This window comes from Hipposideros armiger, unplaced genomic scaffold (assembly GCF_001890085.2).
Source record: "Hipposideros armiger isolate ML-2016 unplaced genomic scaffold, ASM189008v1 scaffold_58, whole genome shotgun sequence".
NCBI classification, from domain to species: Eukaryota; Metazoa; Chordata; class Mammalia; order Chiroptera; family Hipposideridae; genus Hipposideros; species Hipposideros armiger.
The window spans coordinates 1,707,277-1,732,398 of NW_017731408.1; the positions used below are offsets into that span (position 1 = coordinate 1,707,277).

Sequence of the window (25,122 nt, forward strand, 5' to 3'; positions counted from 1 at the left end):
GCTTCTGGACGGCCGCTCACTGCGGCTGCTGGCCGCTCACGCTGGCTGCTGGCTACACACGGTAGCCCATGGCAACCCACTGCCACAGGGACTGCGGGAGACTCACAGCAGCCCAGCGCCAGGTTGAGCCGTTGTTCAGCATCTTAGCTGTAGAGGGCAGTGTCACTGGCCTTCATATGTGGGATCCGAACCGGGGCCCTCTGGCATCCCAAGCGAGTTCTTAACCATCACACCACTCGGCCGGCCCTGGACTCTGTTTTTTCATAGGTTATTGGCTTTTTGTCTCTTCAATAATTTGCCTTGTCCTATCTCCAGATTTCTGTCTTCTCGATGATATGCGTCTCGATGATATGTGTCAAGTTTCTTCTTTCTCTGCTCATTTCTTTTTTTTTCTTTCCTTTTCTCCTTCCTACCTTCCTATCTACCTACTAACCAATCTACATACCTACAGATTGAGGTAAGAAATTAAGAGTCAGTGGAGACTATTTCTGTTTACTTTGCTCGTTCATTCAGTTCCACATATAAGTGAGATCATATGGTATTTGTCTTTCTCTGGCTACTTATTTCACTTAACATAATAGTCTCTAGGTCCATCCATATCGTTGCAAATGGTACGATTTCATTCTTTATAGCAGAGAAATAGTCTCAGAGATATAGAGGAACAACTGATGGCTGTTGGTTGGGAGGGGGGTGGGGATAAGGGAGAAGGGGAAGGGGTTAGACAGCATAAATAGGTAACTACAATATTGCCACAGGGATATGAAAGGCAGTTTGAGGAATATAATTAATAATGTAAATATTTTGTAGGGTGTCACATGTCTTGTTAGGGAGACCACTTCATGGATGGGGTAGAGGCTTGATCACTGCACTGTACACCTGAAGATGATGTTGTATAATATTGTATGTCAACTATAATTGAATATATATAGTCATGAGACATGGAGTATAGTGTGGGAGTGGAGTCAATGGAATTGTAATAGATATGTATGATATTGGAGGGGGAGTGGGGCGGCAGATTGGGGGAGAGGGGTTGTCACTTTGAAGGGTTAAAAAGTATAACTATTGCATTGGGTTGTACAGCTGAAACCAATTTAAAAAAAATCTTTTCACAATAAATAAAAATAAATTTAAAAAAAAAAGAGTCAGTGGAGCTAACTCGCAAACCAATACCCCAGTTCAATTGGTGAGAAGTGTAGTTTCACCAAGTTGGGGCTGGCAGCAAAAAGCAACAGTGCTGCTTTCAGTGGGACAGACTTGACTCATTCAGAGTTAAGGAATGAATCCTCCAGTTTTTCGGCAAAAAGTGGCAGACTGGGTTATGAATGAAAGGGGAAAACCCACAGCTTTGCTAGATAAGATTGCAATCACAATTGAAGGTGAGCAGCAGACCAGAAAGAAATTTGAGAGATGGTAAAAATAAAAGTCACAGAAGGACTGAAATAACTTCTCACATAGCTACCTAAATGGGAAAGTACATACATATTTACAGAAGAAAGATTAAGTGAAACAAAAAAAAAGAAAGAAAGAAAAGAAAAAGAAAATAAGAGCTTAAAATTTCTCAAATTTTGTGATAAAGAAAAGCATAATGAAATTGCAGAAGGTGGGGGCCGAAACTTCAAACCAAGTACAAAAATATAGACATTATATTTAGAAAAGAAAGACTTGAATTGCCATAAATTTTTCATTAGAAACCATGGAGGCCAACAAACAGTGGGAAACATTTTAAGCTGCTAAAAGGAAAAAACTAGAAACACAGAATTCTACATGCAGCAAAAATATCCCGGGGTGATGAAGGCCAAATAAAAATATTTTGGGAAACAAAACTAAGAAACTATGTTCACAAGAGAACCGCTCAACACAAATGCTATAAAGTTCTTCAGGAATGAAGGAGGAGCAAAAGAAATTGAAAATATATATTTTTTAAAAGTTTTTTCTTCCCTTTAAGTCTGTAAACTACATATAACAACTGAAACTAAAAAACAGTTATAAAAGCATCAATTCTCCAAAACAACATAACAGTCCTAAATACAGATGTACTTAGTCTCAGAGTTAAAATACAAGAAAGCAAAAAAATGAAAAAAAAACTAAAAAGAAAAAATTTTAAATATATAGTCAGAGATTTCAATAATCATATCTCAATAAATGACAGAACAAGTAGATCAAGCGTCAGTAATGGCATAGATTTAAAGAACCCTATTATTAAGTTAGCCTAACTGACATTTATAGAACACTCCATCCAACAACATCAGAAGATATGTACTTTTCCAGTGCACATGGAAGTTTTACCCAGGTATATCGTATTCATAAAGCTAATGTCAACAAATTTAAAAGGATTCAAGCCATACAAAGATGCTCATAGACCACAATGGAATTAAATTAAAATTCAAACATAAAAATATCTCTGGAACACACTTCTAAATAACACATGGATAAAATGAGAAATAAAAACAAAACAAAAAAAAAAAAAAAGAAAGGATTTTTAACTGAATGAAAACAAGATTAAAACTAAAAGTGTTTAGAAAGAAACTGATAGCACTAATCACCTATATTCAACAAGAAAGGTCCAAAACAGTGACAAACAATAGATTTGATCAATCTCTAACCAGATTGATCTGGCAAAAAAAAAAGATGATGATTATTAGTATCAGAAACGAGAGAGATAACATCACTACAGGCTGTTCAGATATTTGAATGAAAATAAAAACAACTTTAGACCAATAGATTTAACAATTTAGATGAAATAGAAATTTCCTTTATAGATACAAACTTACCAAAGCTCATCGAACAAAAAACATCTAACCAAAATAGCCCTATATGTGTTCAGGAAATTGAATTTGTAGCTAAAAATATCCCTATGAAGAAAATTGAAGAACTTCATTGGTAAATTTTAGCAAATATTTAAAGAATAATAACTCTATACAAACTCTTCAAGAAAACTGAAGAGCAGGCATACTCCCAAATCATTCTATGAGGCAAGCATTTACTCTAACATTTAAATCAATAGATTCTGAGTAAAGTAGATCACCCTCCATAACGTGGGCGGGCCCTGTCCTATTAGTTGAATGCCTTAATATTAAAACAAACAAAAACCTGACCTCCCTAGAGGAAGAGGGACAACTGCCAGCAGACTGCCTTTGGACTGGAACTGTAGCATCCACTCACCCTTTTACCTGGGTCTCCAGCCTGCCAGGCTACCCTGCAAAGTTTGGACTTGTTGGCCTCCACAATTGAATGAACCAATTCCTTAAAATAAATCTCAGTATCTCTCTCTCTCTCTCTCTCTCTCTCNTCTCTCTCTCTCTCTCTCTCTCTCTCCCTCTCTCTCTCTCTCTCTCTGACTCACACACACACACACACACACACACACACACACACACACACTCTCTCTCTCTCTCTCTCTCTCACACTCTCACACACACACACTCCCTCTCCCTCTCTCTCTCTCTCTCTCTCTTTCTCTCTCTCTCTTTCTCTCTCTCTCTTTCTCTCTCTCCCACGCCCTTTTGGTTCTGGTTTCTCTGGAGAACTCTGAAAATACACTCCTTAAGTATAATGTATAAAGTCATCTTCTATCTTACAAAAAATGAGTGTTCAGCAATACCAAATAAAGGATTTGTAACAAAGGATTGATGTGGGAAATTTATTATAACTAGATCATTAAATTAGTTTCTGTAGCTGATCATGCAACAAAGTAGTTACTAAACTTTTGTGGCCCAAAACCTTCTAATTAAAACAAAAGTATTGTTTCAAAGTTGATGATTGTTATGCACTGAATGTGTGCCCCCCCATTCATATGTTACAGCCCTAACCCCAGTGTGGCTATATTTGGAGATGGGGCCTCTAAGGAAGTAATTAATATTAAATGAGGCAATAAGGTGGGTCCCTAATTTAATAGGATTAGTTAGAGTCCTTATAAAACAGAAACCTAAGAGCTTGGTCTCTCTCTCCTTCTGTCTGTGCGTACATGAAAGAGAGGTCCTGTGAACACACAGTGAGAAGGCGGCTATTGCACCCAAAGGGGGAGCCCGCACTAGACACCAACCCTGCTGTCACCTTGATCTTGGATTTCCAGTAACGTGAGAGAGTAAATTTCTGTAGTTCAAGCCACCTGGTCCAAGGTATTTCGTTACTAGCAGGCTGAGTACACTAATAAAATGGTGAGTTGGGACTGCGGGTGGAGGAAGTGATGTTATAAAGACCACAATTGAACACTACTATTGCGGGACTGGAAGGTTAGGTTGCTAAACAATTAGGCCTCACAACATCTGTATACTAGCACTAGCTACACAACAGTGGAATGATTTACCTAATTTCTCCTCAAGAATAGTAAGAGCCTGCACAATTAAAGATTTCTTCAAAAAACATATGGCAAAAAGGGTTCTTATATCTTAACTCATTTTATAATATAAACCCAGCAATACTTTTCATTTCTAAGGCTATCATTTCCCAACTAATCTCTGCTATTAAACATATTAAAAATCTTGATATGTAAAAACTCTTACCGTAACCCATTTCTTTGGTCAAAAGCAGGTATCATAGAGTTAGGATGTTCTGACATTAATGCAACAAGCAGTTGTAGGACATCCATTAGATTGTCATCCTAAAATAATTTTAGAAAAAAATGTTAAAATAATAAAAACACAACTTATCTGAATACTGAATACTTCTGAAACAATAGAAATTTCAACTTTAAAGAAATAAGTAGACATGTATACAATTATAGTTGTTTTAACAAATTGATTCCTTACATGTACATATTTGTCTGTATAACTAAAAATACACATCACCAAATAATTTAATTAAAGAAATAAAATGCCTCACGTTATACTATACCAAGATTTCCTAAAACATATTCTATAGCTATAGTAAATATGACTTAACAGGATTTTTTTAAAGGAAGATTAATACATCAAGAAATTGGGAGAACTACGTAGTTCTTTTTTATTACAACAAGACATAATACAGCCTTGAGCTAACAGATGCTGTGAATCTGGTGCTGGTGTTGGGGGCAATGCTATCATTTCTATGTACCATTTCCTAAAATTAACCTGAACCACTTTGTTCACTGCACCTCTCAAGAAACTAGTCCCAAAAGAAGACTTTTTGAAAGATGATGACTCGATAGTTTCAGTATTAATGATACAGATATCAATAAATGTTTATTGAGTCAACATACTACTGTATGTTATGATAACTTGATAACATTTACAGAATAGCACAGGAGCATTTATAAGTTCTAAAATAAAAATTCAAGAAAACGCTTCACTTTTCAACAAATATTCACCTTTCTTGGATATTTCAGTATGTATGCATGTCATTAGGGACAACTTGGGCAATGCTGACCCAAAGAGGGAAAAGGAAGCGGCAGTTAGGTATCTCTGCTGCCTGCCTCTAGGTTTTCATTCATGGCTTTTGATCTTTTGGTGTGGTGGGTACTTAAGCTACCAATTTTCACTATGTTAAGTAAATTATCTAAGCTGGAGCACTTAGGCTTTGGAAAAGTCTTATCTGAAGGACCAGAAAGATCCCTGAATTAACAGACTCAGAGAAAACAGAAGATTCCTGTGACTTCCAGTTTCTCTTTTATATCTGAGTCCTTTAGTGTTGATAAAAAAAACAAAATCAGGGGGCCGGCCTAGTGGTTCAGTTGGTTAAGAGCTCGCTCAAGAGTTTGAGCTCTGAGCAACAGCAGTTCGAGTCCCGGCCCGAGCTGAGCTGCCGCTGAGCTGCCAATAGGCAGCAGGATGGCTCAGCTAAAAAAAAAAACAAGAAAAAAACAAAATCACACACAACAGGTTACCAGGAAATTCAACTGAAAATCCTCAACTATTACATTTAGATTTCAGGGAAATCTAAAAAGAAAATAGAATACCTTATTCAACAGAGAAAGAACTTATAATCATCAACATTGGAGTCAAAGGTTATCCCATCAAAAAATGTAATCATTCTTTTCTGCCCCAATTAACAAAGATAAGTCCAAATCTATCTCATTTATTAATGATTAAAGAAGACACTATTTCAACTTGTAACATATTTATTAATTCACAAGACATGAATTGTAACACAAGAATGTAAATTATCATTTAAAACGGTGTGCTTTACATGAAATTCCAATTTCCAAAGTTTACCTATTTAAAACACATTTAATCAGATTATTTGGTTAGACTATATCTGGCATATATTACATTTTCCTAGTGCTAAAAAAAATAAAGGAAAAAAACCCATATAACCACATAATTTTAAATCTCATTACAAATGAGTTAACAGTATTTGAACATGCAAAATCAAGAGAAAAACTGTTACAAACTTAAAAATCTAATCACTCTTAGTCATATATTTTAAAATCTGTTTTTCCATTTGTTACACTGGTTCCTAGAAATACGCTGAAAGCATTCTTTGGTGTACTTTATAATTAGTTCAGTGAGATATAATTTTAATACATTTTACAGCCTTTTGTGATATTTCTCTGAGCCCTCTTGTGGTAATAAAGGATATTTGTATAAAGGTTGCTATGATTTAATTCTAGATACATCTACTACCCATTATAGTTATATCATTAAGCATAAGATTTAACTTTTTTACTTTAAAAGAAAAAAAAAAAGCCCATAATATAGCTTCAAGAAGTAAAACCCCAAAATAGAAAATTCAAATGTTACCTCATGCATAGTGAGCAGGTAATTAAGAATGGACTGTAGTTCGTCTTCCTTTACCCCAGAATCCTTTAAAAACACAATATAAGTATCTTACGCTTAGATATAAAAAAAATTTTTTAAGAGAAATCATGCACATAGATTTGTCAACTTGGTCAGTTGCTATAAAAAAAAAGATAATTTAACACAGAATCAAATTTAAAATAAAAATTGGGGCACTAAAAACACGCAGTATTCAATATTCAAGGCTGTTTAGAAGTCAAAAGAGGTCTGACATCAATATCCTGTTTTTGGCACCTTATATGATAATGTATCTAGTAAAGCTACAGAATCCTGAAGTAAGCAAAAACAATTAATGATAAATAAAAGAGTATTATCCATACCCATCACGCCTCTAAATACAGAAAACAACTTTTCTACTTACTTTTTCTATTAAATTTGGAGAGTAAAATCAACAGTTTCTAAAATTAACAAGTCAAAATATGGAGTACTGAATATCAAGTACCAATTTCACGGGGAAAAACACTGGACTTTTAAATATGAACTAAGTATGAAGATGTTCACCCTACTACATCAATTTATTAATCATAAAACAAAGATACAATCTCAAAAAAGAATAAGATAACTGAGAAACAAAAACACATTAGGAAAAAAACAGAAAACAGACAATTCAAGGGATAAATTTTTTTAATAAATGAAAATACTGTATCTGAGTCTGAAAGATACTAAAAGTTAGATCCACTTACCATTATATCACGTGACAGCTATTGGGTTGTCAGAAAAGTAATGATGTATTTTGTCTATGTTTTTCAAAGGTCATTTATTTATATAAAGAACAAAGATCAATCAATGATATATTGCCTGTTTTGTTCGATAGCCTTTTGCCATCTTTCAGTGAGCTTCATAATTCCTCGTTCATACAAGTACCTGTCTTTATTTGCAAAAAACTGAACAAGGTGCTTATTTACAGCCTCATCTGAATTGAACATTATACCACGCAAGGAGTTTTCAAGAGAGCGAAACAAGTGGAAGTCTGACGGTGCAAGGTCAGCAGATTATGATGGGTGTGGCAACACATCCCATCCAAGCTCCAGTAATTTTTGACGGGTGATCAAACTTGTGTGTGGTCTCGTGTTGTTACAATGGAATACAACTCCTTTACAATTAACAAGCTCTGGACGTTTCTGGATGATGGATTCGTTCAAACTGTCCAATTGCGGACAGTACACATTTGAATTGATTGTTTGGTTCCTTGGTAGGAGCTCAAAAAACACGACACCTTTAAAATCCTACCACACTGAGAGCATAACCTTCCTCTGATGAATGTCTGCTTTTGATGTCGTTTGAGGTGAATCATCACATCGGGACCAAGACCATTTTTGCACCACATTGTTGTCAACAATCCACTTCTCATCACCAGTTATCAGTCGCTTCAAAAAAGGATTGTTTTCCTCACATTTAATGAGCATATTGCAGATGTTTATACGCACCGTCAAATGAACTGCTTGGAGTTCATGTGGAACCCAAATATCGAGCTTCCTTAAGTATTCCAGCTTCTCCAGGTGGTCGTGAATGCTTGAATGATGGATGTTCACTGCTTCTGCAATCTCTCATGTCGTGTAATGTGGGTTTGACTTGATCAATGCCTTTATTTTGTCATCATCAACCTCGGTGGGCCTCCCTGACCGAGAAGCGTTGTTGAGATCAAAATCACCAGCATGGAATTTCGTGAACCATCGCTGGCACTGATGTTCTTGTAGAGCATTGTCTCTGTAAACGTTATGCAACTTTCACAAGCAACTTTTCACAAGCGCGTTCTTCTCTTTATGAAAGTAAAACAGTAAAATATGGCCAAAGTGCACTTTAGTCTTCCATCTTCAACTTGTAAAATTCTAAAACTCAACCAAATCGCTCAATTTTTTTTAAATGAAGCTAGAACTGTCAGCTGTCAAATGACATACCAATTACATAGAAGAGAATGACTCTAGTAGTTCCAAAAATGAACTAGTGCCATCTGTCGCAAACATGTGTCATGACTTTTCCGACAACCCAATAATATAGCATTAAATTGTAAAGAATAAGAAATGAAATGTTACAGGAAAATACTGAATAAAGTACTGGCAATGAACACATTTTTATATTGCGATCTTATAAAACCAAAACACCTTCCTTAAAATTAACATTAAATTTTACTTAACCTATAGTAGAATGAAGTAGGACAAAATACAATCATTTCTAAAGGCTGACACATCCATCTGGTACATTTACACAGGACAATTATTTCTCAATATCTGAATGTCATGTAGAAGGAGTCCCCTAAAAATAAAACCTCCTTGAGCAGCTTGGTTGACTACTGCATCAACCAGTGCCAAGAATAGTGAAAGTAATAAAAACTCAGTAAAGATTTGCTGAATGAAATAAGAAATACACTTGGGCTCCTACAGAAATTCATATAATTATGATTATCAATCTCCAGTTCTGCAATAATGTATATCCCTACATGCAATAAAGATGAACAAAAACAGAGAAACATACGTTTCTTTCAAAAGTATTTTCAAAAAGTTCTTTCAAAGTATTTTCCAGTGTGTAACCCTAGTAACAGGGCAAATAGTAAATAAACCAAGACTGTATTTTATCTGAAATTACAAGGTACAATACACACATGCGATAGAATAAGAAATATGAACTCACCCTCATCACTAATTGTTTAATGAACATCAATAGGAATGCTCTTAGAGAGTGTATTTCTTTCTGATTAGGCCGTGGTCCATCTTAAAAAAAAAAAATACATATATACATGCACACTTAGTATTTCAAAGACCTCAAAGCTAAGTATAAAATTCTAATTCCCAATAGATTTTCCATTTATTTATAAGAAACATAAAGGTGAGTCGTCTAAAGAGTTTTATGCCTCTAGAAAGATAAGTGTTCAATCTCATATGCAATTGTACATGTAATGTTCCAAATGTACAAAATGAGTTATGTAGAAACTACCTGGAGAAGTTTGTTTTTTAATTATGTCAAAAGAGTTCCAAATCATAAAAAGGAGGGAATAAAATCTGTATTCAATAATAAGATGCAGTTTTATTTTGTTTTAAAAGACTCTGAGAATGTTACTATGGTAACATACGTTTACAAAGAAAAATGCAAAGGAAAATCTAAACTTTATATGTGAATTTAGCATGAAAACACTGATCTCCTACCATTGTGTAAGCCAGCACAAAAATCTCGAAAAGTACAACTCAACACAGTATCATTCATGAAGAAGCGAAACAGTATGTTGACTACCTCTGGCATCTCATCTTGAACAAGTCCTTGGTCACACATGGCTCCTATTAAAGTCAATTTTCATGTCTCAAACATGTAATTCCCAAGTAGAAAGCTTTTGAAACCAAACACCCATTGTTCCAAGATCCTAAGTTAGTACCTGTTTTCTGCAATTTTTCCCCAACTAATCACTATGTACAGCCAGTTCCTAGACCACCAAAGCATAGGACCACCATGACCTTGAACACATCAATTAAAATAGGAAGAAAATTGTTTAAAATTTGTTCCACATGACAACTCCTAGACGAAAAATAGGTTACAGAGTTCAATGGAACCACAAAGTTTGTGCAGCTCTCTGACTTGATGTATGAGACTTTCCCAAGGTCACTAATCAGTGATACAATCAAGATCAGCATGAACTCTAACACCCAGCACAGTGCACGATGCATGTGCAGCAGCATGAAACAGTCATCAGGACACCGTGACCTGGTTCCAGATCTGCCACAGCCTTGCCAGCCCCAACAGATCATGTGACTTCTGCAAATCCTCACGGCTTCTACATTATAGACAGAATGTTCTCTGAGAGCAGTCAAGTGTGTTTGAAAAAGGATTTAAAAGGTATTGTACAAATAGGAAACCTTATCTTTGCAAATCACTGAGCATCCAAAGCTTTTGTGTACAATCAGGACGTATGTTGTTTCACTCTCCAGCATCTATTTCCTGATTTCAAGCAACAGCCCTCAATTTTTGTCAAGGGACTGAACACCCATCCTCACTCTCAGATCATGTGTTTCGGAGGTGGGAGGGGCCTCTGTGTCTGGGCAATCTGATGGATACCTGCCACACGTGATGTAATCAGAGCCAATGAGCAACAAACACACTGAAAGAGAGTACTGCTGGAAAACGCTCGGTACAGACAGATGCTCTTTAGCCGGATTTAAAGTTGTGGGGATGTGAAGGCAGAGTGGCTGCTTGGAACTACAGAAAGAGAGAATACATGAGAAGAGCCCACAGAAAAGAACTGGGAAACAAAGAAACTGGGTGCAAGGACCATATTCTCAATCCTTGCACCAAGTTTTACTGAAACTGGCAGTTTATATGAGCTGATTAACTCCCTTTTATGACGTAAGCCAGTTTGAAGCAGATTTTGCAGTACTTACAACCAAAAGAGCCACCATTTGTCAAAATTTTTATATTGATCACTTCCATGAACTGTTGACATGATGAATACGATCCTTCTAGTAATTTAGTCCTGATTATACAGGAAAATAATCGCTGAAATTTTGTAATTTCATTTTACTATTTATTAGAGGCAGATACTTCCTACTATTGCAAGAAATCTGTTTCCCCAAAAACACTGTTTTCAATTATCTTGTGGTGACAATGGCCTCAGCATCAATTCTAGTAGCTAATATAGAATTTCTTCTCATTTTCAGTGTCTTAAAACAAACATTCTAGTAATATTTGCTCCCGAAACAATTTATACCAGCAAAATTAGTATTGTTTTATGAAAGTACCAAGTTATTAACTTCTGGCAACCACGATTTAGGGCAAACTATCAAAATTATCAATAAGATTAAAACAAAATTTTGCCATTATGAGATTTAGAAAAACTTCCAGAATACTGTAACAAGATTGGTTAAAACGAACAAACAATAAGAAATCCTGATCCACCATATGTATAACATGATATACTAACAGAGATGACACACCTAATCCTTTGGGGGTGATGCCACTTCGATCCTGAGGGTTCACTGCCCAGTAGTAGTATTTCAGCGTGTGCATGATAAGAAGCACTGTTCCAACTCTCCGAATGGCATTATAGATGTTGACAGTACCAATGAATTCAGTGGACAGATAAGTATAAAGTGTCAACTGAACCTAAAGAATTAAAATGAAGAGTTTAAATCAAAGAGGTAGACCAGCGTTTTACCCATTTCCAGTAATACCTTCAGGCTGCTTTACTTAAACCATATTTGTTCCAAAAATTAAGATGCTAAGCTTGATAACAGCATCCATGATAACAGATAACACATCCAATGCTACATACACACAAACACACACACTCCCTATAAAACTAAACCAGGTAAATTCTTCTTTTACAGTACCATTATAAACACCCCCAAATATTTGAAATTTTTGCAGCATTATTCTATGGGAAAAACTGTTTGATTCTTATTTAGCAATCAGCAATTATTCATGAGCATGTGTAACATCTTTATAATAAACTTACTACTTATACTATATATAGTTGTTTCAATAATTTAGAAATTCTGTCTTGGAGAAAATTAGAAGCTAGAATAACTTGAAAGAAAAAAGAAGTAGGAGTAGCTCAAAGGAAAAAAAGTAGAAATGTGTTAAGAGAAACAAAACTATAGAAAAACATGTAAAGCCTACCTTAAGAAATACTTATTAGAAAAACAGAATTCTGTTATAATTGCTCATTACTACAAAGAATGCAATCGTAACATTACAATCTTTCATATTTGTCATCCCTATGCTCCAATTAGGAAAGGATTCTACTAGTCTTATTTCTAAATAGTCTAAATAAACACATGAGAACTTATTAACTTCAAGACATAATCTCTGAATATGTAAGAAAAAGAAAGGTATTAAGTGGTACCCCACCACTGCACATTTCATCTTAACCCAAAATTTCAGTAAAATTTTGCCTCCAAAGTTCATCAGTAATTATATTGTAGTACTTATACAGCATAACACAAGGACTGCTTTTCCCTACTCTCATGTCGAAATCAAGAATTTTTCATTTCACTGCTAGTAGATACACTGTATAAACTGAACAACTTTAAGTAGGGCATACATACTCTCCCTGTGGCTAAAGGCCAAACTACTACTGACCACTTACAACTGACCATTTGTGTTACCTTCTCGGGACATTGAGGGCATTTTCGTCCCTACTCGGTACCCAGTGATTTCTTTAGAAAGCGAAAATGAGGTGTCTATCATCCAGAAGCCCATTAAATAAACGATCAAGGCCAGTAACCATAATGGTAAAGAGTGTCAACCAGTAACCATAATGGTAAAGAGTGGCAGATTTTGAACCACTTAAAATTGAGGCTTAGAAGATGATTATTTAGAAAATTATATATACACTATAAATCAGTGACTTGCTGAAGGTAACATTACTTTGATGCATCTACTGCTGTTCAAATGGTTAGGCCCAGTTGACTTGTCCTTAAGGCTCTATAACACTTTCTATGACATGGTTCAAATTCTTAACTGTGCTATTTCAGTCAACCAGAAAATGTTTATATCCACCTATATGCATAGCACTGTATTATGGAAATACGATGGCATACACACTGAACCTCAGTAGCTGAATCCCAGTTAAGGTAAAAAATACACAGACATTTAAATGAAAAGCCAAAGGCAATAAAGACGCCTACAGAAACATAAGAAAGGTTATGTGGCAAGATGTAATTAATTGGAAAATGAGTGGTAAAGATATTAAGTACTATTAATTCAGAAGCCAGAGAAACTATTATAAGATAAACAAAAATAGTCAAGAAAATGTTCAGTAATAAAGTAGGTATTAAGGTGAGCTTTGAAGATGAGTAGTAAAATAGGTAGAAATCGGAAATTTCTAACAGAAAACAATGGTACATGCTACAAAAGCTTTCCCTAGCTCTAGAACAATGGCTCTCAGTCTTGACTGTGCATTAAAATACCTGAAAAACATTAAAAAAAAATACTGATACCTGGGCCCTGTCCCACACCAATTAAATCAGAATCTACAGTAAAGGGGATGCAATCGTTTTTTTAAAAAAAAAAAAAAAAAAAAAAAAAACTTCGTAATTCTATTGACAGCCAAGATTGAGAACCACTGCTCTATGGTAACATTTTGGTACCATTCTAGCCATTGAGCATAACTGAGTTTTTAGGCTGCAAAGCCTAGAAATGAGAATTGGCATGAAAAGTTAATGCTTGAAAAGGGACTACTTTATACTAAAAACAATGGGAAGCCATTACAAGTTTAGGGGCTAAGAAATTACTTCATGAGAGTGATATGTTAAAAACATACAGCAATTCTGGCCAAAAGGTGATAAAGAAAAATATGGAAAACTGGATAGGATTTAATAGCAACATATTGAGATGAGAACAGAGGCCTCAAGATTACTCAAATGCTAATTATGAATAAACCTTTCCTCATTCACTCATTATATAATCTAATAACCACACAAATTATGTATTAACATGTGTCTTTCCCATTAGACCTAAATTCTATGAGGGCAGGAATTAGATCTGTCTTGTTCAACGCTGCATCCATACACCCAGCATAAAGTAGCCACTCAACAAATAAAGGACTACTTGTACACAAGAAAATTCATCTGTCTTGTAAGGTCATAAGAAGACTGTCTCTGAGCAGACCAAAGATAAATGGATATTATAAATCACTGTGACACCCTTTTCCAAAGCAAAGGTTGACTCATACCTCCGTACCCTCAAGGTTCGTAACTAGACGTGAGTTTACCATGAAGCTAATGGAGCTTAAACTTGATGCCCACTCTTCTAGACGGGTGCCTTCGAAGACCCTAAACCTAATTTTGTAGGCATTATGTTGTATTCTTTTTTCAGAAAAAGGTCCTCCCTCCCCAAATTATATGACCTGCAAGTCGAACAAACTTTAGATCTGCCCTTTGCTATAACTACCTTTATAATAAAATAAAAGTAGATGTAACCCTTCATGGCTACACAAAGCAGATGGCTAAAACAGAAGGAAAGTTTAACATTACCAAATGAATTGCAAATTCTAAACAGGAAATTAAAGAAAATTATTAACAAGGAAAAGGTAAGAAATAGAGGGCAATATTACTAGGAACTTAAGGAAATGATACAATAAAATTATAAAAACATTTCCCTACAACCAAGTATTAATAAGAGGCTTTTTGACCACATCAAAAGAGACCCAACGCCTTACAAATATGCTGTTTAGTAAGACAAAGAAGTGTCTACTAAAAGGTTTAAAAAGTAACTTGAAACAATCCTTGAAAAGAAATAAGACTGAGGGTCATAGAGGAGAAAGAGGTCAAATCTGAACCCGGAGATAAAAAGCTGCAACTTCCAGCGGCCTCCTCTGATGATTTCCAAATGGCAATCAGAGTCAGCAGCTGGTTTTCTCTTTAACATTTGAAAACTCCAACTGAAAATATGATACTATGACTCTAGAAAAGCAAAAAAAGGCTGCAGACGTTTTTTTCTGACAACTAAAATAAGTATGTGCTATTTTAACCTATATAATGATAAACATTGCAAGTGGACCAAAAGGGACAGGGGAACGGGGGAGAGAGGGAATTAATGGCTTTGAAATAATACATCTTCTAACAAAAACTGCAGGTAAGAAACATGCAATTAGGCAATTTAATACAAATTACTGTTTTAAGTTCTGCTTAACACTACCACAATTAATATTTTTAGGACAATTAAATACATTAGGATTTATCAAAGGTTTTATTTATGTACTTTATCACAAACTCACTTATGTTCACTTAGAATTAATTGGTTTGTTGTTATAGTAGTAGTGTACAAATATAATTGTGTTCAATAATTTGAATTAATGTGAAATTTAAATGATAAAATGAAACCAGTGTATCACGGAAATATTTCAGAAAGGGTAACATTCCAGAAGTTTCTATAAGAATTAAACTCAGGAATTTATCATGCTGGTAGGAATATACATACAAAGAGAGGGAGAGAGCACGGTGAGTTAAAGAATAAAAATATATACATATATATGTCCATATATATGCAATAGAACAGAACTACAGTTATAGAAAACATTATATTTACATCAGAACTGTCCAACTTTGATTTATATTTAGTAAATCGAAGTCTCTCTGAAACAAAATTTTATTTCACATAACAGAAAATAGACTATACCTGTTTTTAAAAAATACTGATATTGCTTTACAAAAAAAGAAAGATACACTGACTTGCAAATTTACCTAAAAAACAGTATGCTTGGTCAAAAAATGCAATCCACTGAAATCTTACATAAAAGCATGCAAAAGAAAAAAAGAAAATCTCATATTATCACTTAAGTACAAAACTTGGTAAAGATTGTAAAACAAAATGAATACATTTTTACCTTGGCTGGGGTATGAATCCATATAGCTGGGTTAAGAAGAATGTGATCACACAACTGCTTGAGTAGCGGCATCCCATTTTGCAGATTACTCAGGTATTTTGAAAATGCAAGGCAAAGTTCAAGCACTGCCCTGCTGACATGGGATTTGGAAGACTGTGAAGAAAGGTATTTCAAAGGTCACTTACCACACAAGGCAAGGTAAGGAAATTAAAAGTTGGCACCGTCAGAAAATAGCTGGCACACAAACTATGCTCAAAGTTAAAGATGCCATGAGACTCAGTATCACAGTTCTCTAATGAAGCAATGGGGGCAAGGTAAAACAACAAAAGGTTATTTTAAATTAGCTAATTTTATATAACCAAGGCAACATTTGCAGACAGAATTTCTCAACCAGTTAGTAGACCAAGTCCATGGCCTGCAAATAAAGAGTTAAAAAAGTAGAAAATACTGCGTACTTTACCTTTTCAAGACTATATCCTATCACCAAAAAGCCCTTGCAGGCAAGCATCTGCTCTTGCATAGCAATTGAGTTCCGCAAGAGCTCCATGATAAAAGCCAGCAAAGTTGAGCTGCAATAAGAAAAAAGGCCATGGTTTTAAAACATTTTGTATTAAAAAATAAGTTAGATAGATGTCGGCCATCGTTTCTCTTACTAAAAAGTTCTCTATTTCAAGGAAATTGAAGTTCTACTAAAATTACCTCTATCAGTCACAAAATAGAGAAAAATTAGCAATGTCCAAAAACAAACAATAAAATAGTTAACATAAGTCTACAAAGGCCTTAAAGAATAGATCTATCTTAGATCATCAAGTATATTCAATTTTGGAGAATTAAAGGGGAAAGATACGTGGAGCAAGCAGACGAAGGTAGAAATCCTCAATGTATGTTAGGATTCCAGACTGGCCAGCTTGGAATGGAGCAGAGTAAAGCTGAAGAAAAACTGAAGTCCTCAAACACTTAGTTAAGAACTCTGTTCATTATTCCAACAGAAAAATCATAATTGAACAGTCAGTTGAAAAGACTTTTAAAATTAAAGAGCCATGCTCGTCCCATCCTCACAACTTTTAGAGGGACCCAAAATGGAATGAAATAAGGTCAGCTGTTACCTCCTCAAAGACTCTCTAAGATTCCCACAAAAAAAGGGAAACATGACTGGCTGTCAGCGTCTGCCACAAAATTACTTTAAACCGTCAGCAATTCCAATAAAGAGGTGGAAAAGTTAAAAGTAAATAAATAAATAAATAACCAAGGAAAAAATAACTAAGCCTCATAACAGGGATTTTATACCAGGGTGTGGGGGAAAAAAAATATGTAGTAATATGCCAAAGATAATTTTAATTTTTAAAAATGTAGTCAATAAACACTAGATTTGATAACTGATTCCTCAAAAAAAAAATTATGTTGTTGCCTAAAATTAATCTGGAGAAAATTATCACATCATTAATATATATTATATATACATTGGTAGTAGACAAGTTATGTATAAAAGCAGGAATCAGAGAAAGATTTTCAAACATGAGAATGAAAAACTCCTTTACTCAAATAAAAATTAAATATAATTATTTTTACTATAGTTTCACCAGAATATACAGCTATGAAAAATTAATTTATAAATCCTCTCTGAAGTTTTATAACTTATCCTAGAATTCATAAGTCTCTGCCTTATTTAGACTCAGCACTATATCAGAGGAGACAAACGTGCCAACTATAAAATCTAATAAAAAAAGGTTAAATCACCGATTATATAACATCATCAAAATTTTTAGATTTCAATGCAATCAATATGAAAAGCTAAATCCCTGTAATAAATCAGTGCCCAAAAAAATTTTTAATGTTTTTAATTAGAATGTTAAACAAAAATGTATTCATTTCTCATAAGTCCATTATCACTATTTCTAACTTAATTTAAAAAACTTTGTTTTCTAGAGCTTCCATATTTCCTACTGATAAAGAATTTAAATTAATACGATTATTATCAACATGGATTTGTAACAGCATAGTTCACAAATTTCTTTACATTATTCTCTCCTTTAACCCTACAACAGGGCCGGCCGAGTGGCTCAGTTGGTTAAGAGCTCGCTTAAGAGCGTGAACTCTGAGCAACAGCGGTTCGAATCCCGGCCCGAGCTGAGCTGCCAACAGGTGGCAGGATGGCTCAGCTAAAAATAATAATAATAATAATAAAATTAAACAACAAAAAAAACCCTACAACAAATTTAAAAGGAGGAAAAAATACTGTGCAGCTCAACAATGATGAAAGTAACTCACATCAAATTAAAGGAGAAAACAATGGCACTCACCAAATAGTCAAGTCAACCTCATCAGATAAGTGTTGCCGATAATCCAGCTGAGCAAAAAGCGGAAACAGCACCTGTACTCCTCCAATTGAATGCATTGCACTTTGGATGGAATGTGTTAAAACTGCCTTCACGTCCTTATAAAACAGAAGACACCATGAAAATTCCAATGATTTCTTTTCCAAAACAACTCAAAATAAAGCATACCAGGAACAATAAAATGTTACATTGCGTGTGTTTAACAGAAGTTACCAAATACACGTCAGTAATACATCAAAATTAACCACTGAAAATATGCTTCAAAGGATCTAGTTAGTACCTGAAGCATGAGCGCATGTGGAGAATGAACGAAAATTGAAGGGTTGTCCTTAGGGGATGATTCGAGGCAGAGCTGGGCGTCCGTAGCGCGAGGATTGTATGTGAACGCAATGGCACTAGACAGCTTGCCATCATACAGTAAAAGCTTGTGATGCTCAGCAAGGAACAGGTCACTTTCTGCTTTGAATTTAAATGTACCCTAAGAATAAAAAGTACAACCGTTAAGACTGTATGCCACACAAAGAAAATCTAGATACAAATCACCGCAGGTACTAAAATGTCAGGAGACATGCCACTGATCATTGTCCTAACGCTACCAAACAGGCGGAGCCCTGCACATTTCATCACCTCTGAAGTGAAACGATTTCATTGTAAAGATATAATGGGAAATTAGTCAACTTGACATTAAAACTTTGCATCTAAAAAATGTAAAACTTCGTGTCCCACAGGATGTATTCTGTCTTTTTTTTTCACTTTGTCTTTGTTTCCTTATTTAAAAATTGTGATAAAAAGCACACAAAACATATCCTCTTAAACATTTTTAAGTGTACAGCAGTGTTAACTATATGCACACTGCTGTACAACATGCCTCTAGAACCTTTACATCTTGCAAAACTGAACCTTGATACCCTTCAACATCTCATTTCCACCTCCTCCCATTCCCTGGCAACCACCGTTCTACTTTCCGATGCTATGAGTGTGACTACTGTATATAACTCATTTAAGTGGAGTCACAGAGTACTTGTCTTTTTGCTACTGACATAATGTCCTTAAGATTCCCCCTTCTTGCAGCATGTAACAGAATTTCCTTCTTTTTTAAAGCTGGACCATATTCCATTGTATGTATATACCACACTTCCTTTAGTCATCCGTCCAAGGACAATTAGGTTGCTTCAACCTCTCAGCTATTATGAATAATGCTGCAATGAACATGGGTGCACAAATATCTTTCAGATCTGCTTTCAATTATTCTGGATATATACACAGAAGAATGCGTGATCATATGATAATTTTATATACGTATACTTTATTGACTATAATGATAAATTAAGTTGACTGGAAATCAACTCAATAAAGCTGATTTGTTTTCGAAGGAACCCAGCAGACATTGGTTTCTCTCCCTGAAACCAATACAGACTAACAGCAACTTAACCTAAAGGTTCCCACCTTTTCTTGATTCATGACACTCTTAGCTTCTCAGTAATTTTTTATGGTTCTCTAGACCAAAATAAACATTGAACATTTCTGTTTATTAGGTAGTTTGATCCAAACAATGCACAGGTTGAAAGAAAAATAAGATGTTTCCTTCATTATTATATTAGCAAAATTACTTATTAATGAGGTGTCTATTCATCTTGGGCACTGCACAAGTTCTCCAACTGTGGAATCAGACTTCATACCTCATCCTCATTTCCTGTTTCACATTCATTTTTACATGATATTGCCTTTTATCACAGCAACTACTGAAAAGTTAGTTGTGCAAAGATATGACATCCTCAAAAGAAATGCAGCATGAATCAAAGTTGAAACTTAAGCTAGTGCCCCACATATGACAAGTACACTGTTTCCCCAAAAAAGTTTAAGTGCCCTTTGGACTCCTGTGACTTCATGGTGGTGCCCCTTGTTACTCTGACATTCAGTTGGTAACCCAAGGTAAGTTGCCCCATCACCCACCTAAATCAAGCTTAACTAACACTGGTTAAGCAGTGGACAGCAAGTCAAGTACCTTGTATCCCAAGCCCAACTGATAAATAGCAAAAATCTGAGCTGCATTAAGAGCTTCGCTAAAAAGGTAAACTGCAGTCATCTGACCACAGAACACTCTGTTAGCATCTGCTGTTTCTGATGAGCCCAGGAAACATTTGTCAAAGGTCTGTGAAAGAAAACAGATTTCATTAGAGAGAAAAAGAAAAAAATACCTCCTCCAGAAATAACAACCTATTTTGATATAAATGTTTTGTCCATTCTAAATTATAATCTGAATAGATTAAAATAATTCATTTAGCATTACACTTCATTCACTCCCATCTGGTGTAGAGGTCAAGAAGACATCACAGAAAAGGAAATAAGATATGTTTTCCAGAGAACAATAAACAAAACAATGACAAAGTGAATGTAGGAAACGGGGTCAGAGAAATCATTTTCAACTCTGAAGGTTTATAACTAGCCAACACAAGAACCAGACACAAGAGCAGGCTTTGAGCAAGGAGAAAAACCATGAGTTAAGTTTGGGACATAATGACTGTCTTCTCTGTGAGTTAATGTGGATGGAGAAGGAATTACCAACAGGGTTCGGTAAGTTTATGAGAAGTTAAAACTGTACAGACAGATTTTTTTCAGACATCAAGATATAGATAATGGGTGAAGTCGTGGGAGTAGATTTAATCCCTCAAAAGGAATGTGTAAATCCAGAAAAGCAGGTGTATGTGTTTCCTTCTAACATAAAAAATATTCTAGTAACAACATCCAGGTTACAAAAACCACCTTTTAAAAATCCATGTGTACAACAAAGAGGGAAAGAAGTAAATTTCTTCATATCTCTTTGAAAGTATCATCTTATACGCGAAACCATTAGAATGTTCAAAACTATGTATGTATTAACATTAGGGAATATAGAAAAGTTGTAACACTTGGGTTCTGAAGACAAACCACCTAGGTCAATTCAGTGCTTCACAGGCTGCTGATTGTGCCAAGTTACTTAACTTTTCTGCACTTCAGTCTAACTTGTAGAAATGGAGATTATAACAACACTTACTATCTTGAAAGGTATTTATTACAATGCCTGGAATACAAGCAGCACTCGATAAAGGTTAATGTAAGGAAAAACAGGTTAAAAAACAATCCAATAATGAGAATAGTTATTGAGCACTCTGCCAATGGATTTGTGAACAGTATCTTATTTAAAAATCACATTAAACTTCTCTGATAGGTACTATTTTATACTCATTTTTAAGTGGAGAAAACTTAGGCCTAATAAATCAAGTTAGGAGATATAGTCAGTAAGTGACACAGCTGATATTCAAACCTAAGTCCATCTGTTATAACAACCTGAGCTCTTAAGGTTAGCATTCCACAATATGTACACACACATAGCAAAGGATATAAAAGGAGTTAATGGTGAATGGGTGATACAGTTTGTATTCATTTCCCTGATCTGTATTTTTTAAGTTTTCTACTAAAAAATGTAATTGGGGGAAAAAGAACATTTGAATTTAATCCTAACCTATAGGTCTCTTTTTGAATCCTGAAAACATAATAGTAATCTATGGCAGCTACAAGTTATATGCAAAATTTTTAAGTATGCATCATGTAAGTCATTCATAAAAATGATCAGAACCCTGTAAGTAAAGCTCACAAGTTTAATGTGATCAACAGACCAATGACACACACTGTGAAGCTATACCCACTGTTACCAATAAATCTTTATCTCTAACTTAACTACAATAATTTTATAACAAGGACTGAGTAATATGTTATGTCACATTAACACAGTTCTATTCTACTAATATATTAACATGTAAAAATCTACCACTGTGGTATTCTAAAATTTACATTCAATGCAAAATATATTTTTATTATTTGAAAAGTTCATGCTTTTAAAATAATTTTTTTATTGTAACATTTTCAAACTACTTACATCACTGGTGTTGACAAACCATGTTATCTCTCCATAGGAAGCTAGTTCACCATTTACATAACATCGAAGCTCACTGTTCTTCCATCGGTTATAAATGTGCACTATAGTTACCATATACCACTAAATAAGCAAAATTAGTTAAAAAGAAAAAAGATAATTATCCTTCTAATAAACACACTGATAACAAGTAAAAATGAAATGATAAATTACAATTAAAAATAAAATGACTTCCTTTACTAAATTCAATACTCAACCTCTGGAACAATATTTATTCAATGGGTAAGAACTTAATCATGAAGTTATTTTCCATCCAATGTTTTATTATGAAATGTTTTTAATAAACCCCCCAAAACTATAAAATTTAGTACAAACACCCTCTTTCCTGCCACCTAGATTCCACAACTGTCAATATTTTGTCATATTAGTTTTATCTATATACCCATCTAGCTATATATGTATATATACTCATTTTGTTTATAAACCATTTATTAATCTCCAAATTTTAAAGTACCAAAGAAAACACATATTACTACCACTACTAGTAAGTGTACTAAAATAATTGCCATTGATATTTTCCCCTTGTATTTCCATTAAACTCTCTAATAACTAAATACCACTTTATTTTATTATCCAAATTAGAGAGGTTAACAACAGTCCAGGGATTTATACTTCATTTTCTGAAGCTTTATAAACAGAGTTGTGATTTACCACATATTATGTCAATAACATTAAAATAAAGCTTTCTAAAGTCTAGCATAGCTTGTTAGTATGACTCAGTAAGATTACATACCTTTTGTGGTTTGAAATCAAATTTCACACAGTGCTGAAAGCCTTTTCCTTTTGACTTTATTGAGGTTATAATCAAACAGCCCCCCACAAAGTGAGCAGAATAACCAAGACCTTTGCTGGTTCTGAAACTATAAAGAATAGGTTTTCATTTTACCTCTAAATATTCTTTTCATTTTCAAAGTAAGATAGTAACACTAAGGTACAGAAATACATACCAATACAAATATGGTTTATCCTTATCCACATTGATGTTATTTACAGGATCCATTCTAAGCCAGGTATGAAATGTGAAACCATTCTGGTATGGCCATTTGGCTATAGGAGGTAATGCGATAGCCTAAAGGAAAAAAACTTGGAGTTATTGACTCACATGAAAAGCTTGATGAGTGAAATCATGAAAATGAGATTCTATAACACTACATATTATTCTGTCATGATTAAAATATCTAAAAGAAGTCACTTTATCTGGAAGAAACTTAATTTCTCAATTTTCCAAAATACACAGTAATGATATTAATTTAAACAATACAAAGATTCTATGTGACCTGCTGGACACAGTAATGTGTTTGCTCTATTTCTTACAATGAACATATCAAAGAGATTCCAATTAAAAGAGATAGGTGGTAATATCAAATTGGAACTTTGTTGCCAAAATGTTAAGGTAATAGAATAGAGAAAGATGAATAAGAAAGGAAAGAACAAAGGTAAGGGAAAAGCTTGGAATGTGATTTTTTTAACAGCAAATATAAAGACAAAGAGGACTAGTTCATAACATTTTTTTCATAACTTTTTAAATTTTATTCAGAAGTCACTATATAAATGACTTTACCACTTGATTTAAAATTTTATTTAACTGATCATAGTAATGTAAAGGGCCCAGGATAGCCAAAAACAATCTTGAAAAAGAAAAACAAAGTTGAAGGACTCATACTACCAAATTCCAAACCTACAACACAAAGCTGCTATAAAAAATACTGTGTGTTATTCGCATAAGAACAGAGACATAGGTCAATGGAATAGAATTGAAATCCCAGAAATAAACCTTATCTTTGTGGTCAATTGATTTTCAAGAGTATCAAGACAATTCAATAGGAAAAAATAGTTTTTTCAACAAATGTGCTGGGATAACTGGATATCTACAAGCAAAGTGTGAAGTTGACCACTTCCTTACATCACATACAAAAAATAATCCCAAATGGATTGTTAATCTGAATGAAAATGCTAAAACTATGTATAATACTCTTACAAGAAAAAATAGGTAAATCTTCATGATACTGGTGTTAGGTAAATCCTTAATTATGCCACCAAAAGCACAAGCAACAACAACAAAAATATATATGAACTGGACTTTATTAAAATTTAAAACTTTTGTGCTTTAAAGGATACCATCAAGAAAGTGAAAAGACAAGGCAAAAGAATGAAAAAATTTGCAAATCATATATCTGATAAGGAACATGCATCCAAAATATATAAAGAACTCTTACAATTCAATAAAAAGACAAATGTAATTTTAAAATGGACAAAATGTCTGGAGACATGTCTCCAAAGACAGGCGAATTGCCAATAAAGACATGAAAAGATGCTGAACATCATTAGTCAATAAGGAAATGCAAATAAAAGCCACAATGACACACTATTTCACACCCACTATGATGGCCAAAATAATTTTGTAAAAAGACATTCACAAAATAATGTCCTTTTTTTGCAGGCATATGGAGAAAACTGAAACCCTCACAAATTGTTTCTGGCATAGTAAAATGATACAGCTGCTCAAGAAAACAAATAAGAAGTCAAATGGTTAAACGTGGACAATATAACCCAGCAATCCAACTCCTAGATACACACACACACACACATAAGAGAAATAAAGACATATGTCCACACAGAAACTTGTACACAAAAGCCCTTTGCAATATTCCCAAAAAGTGGAATCAACTCAAATAGCTACTAATTAATGAATAACTAAAATGTGCTATCTTCTTACCTTAGAATATTAGTCATAAAGAAGGAATGGAGCACTGAGACATGCTATGACATGGACCATGACAAAGCAGTATT

General features: G+C 34.3%; 1 protein-coding gene across 1 annotated transcript in view; it reads right to left on the bottom strand.

The window, feature by feature from the left end:
* The window catches only part of LRBA (LPS responsive beige-like anchor protein), a 610,319-nt gene that overhangs the window by 513,563 nt on the left and 71,634 nt on the right, over positions 1–25,122 (bottom strand). Inside the window, exons 6-17 of the mRNA XM_019641170.1 lie at positions 23,280–23,401; positions 23,066–23,192; positions 22,276–22,395; positions 20,365–20,511; positions 18,640–18,837; positions 18,324–18,457; positions 16,484–16,592; positions 16,024–16,176; positions 11,630–11,798; positions 9,342–9,421; positions 6,657–6,719; positions 4,503–4,600 (exon numbers count right to left, since the gene is read on the bottom strand). Of these exons, the coding sequence (XP_019496715.1) occupies positions 4,503–4,600; positions 6,657–6,719; positions 9,342–9,421; positions 11,630–11,798; positions 16,024–16,176; positions 16,484–16,592; positions 18,324–18,457; positions 18,640–18,837; positions 20,365–20,511; positions 22,276–22,395; positions 23,066–23,192; positions 23,280–23,401 (1,520 nt within the window). The remainder of the gene's footprint in view (positions 1–4,502; positions 4,601–6,656; positions 6,720–9,341; positions 9,422–11,629; positions 11,799–16,023; positions 16,177–16,483; positions 16,593–18,323; positions 18,458–18,639; positions 18,838–20,364; positions 20,512–22,275; positions 22,396–23,065; positions 23,193–23,279; positions 23,402–25,122) is intronic.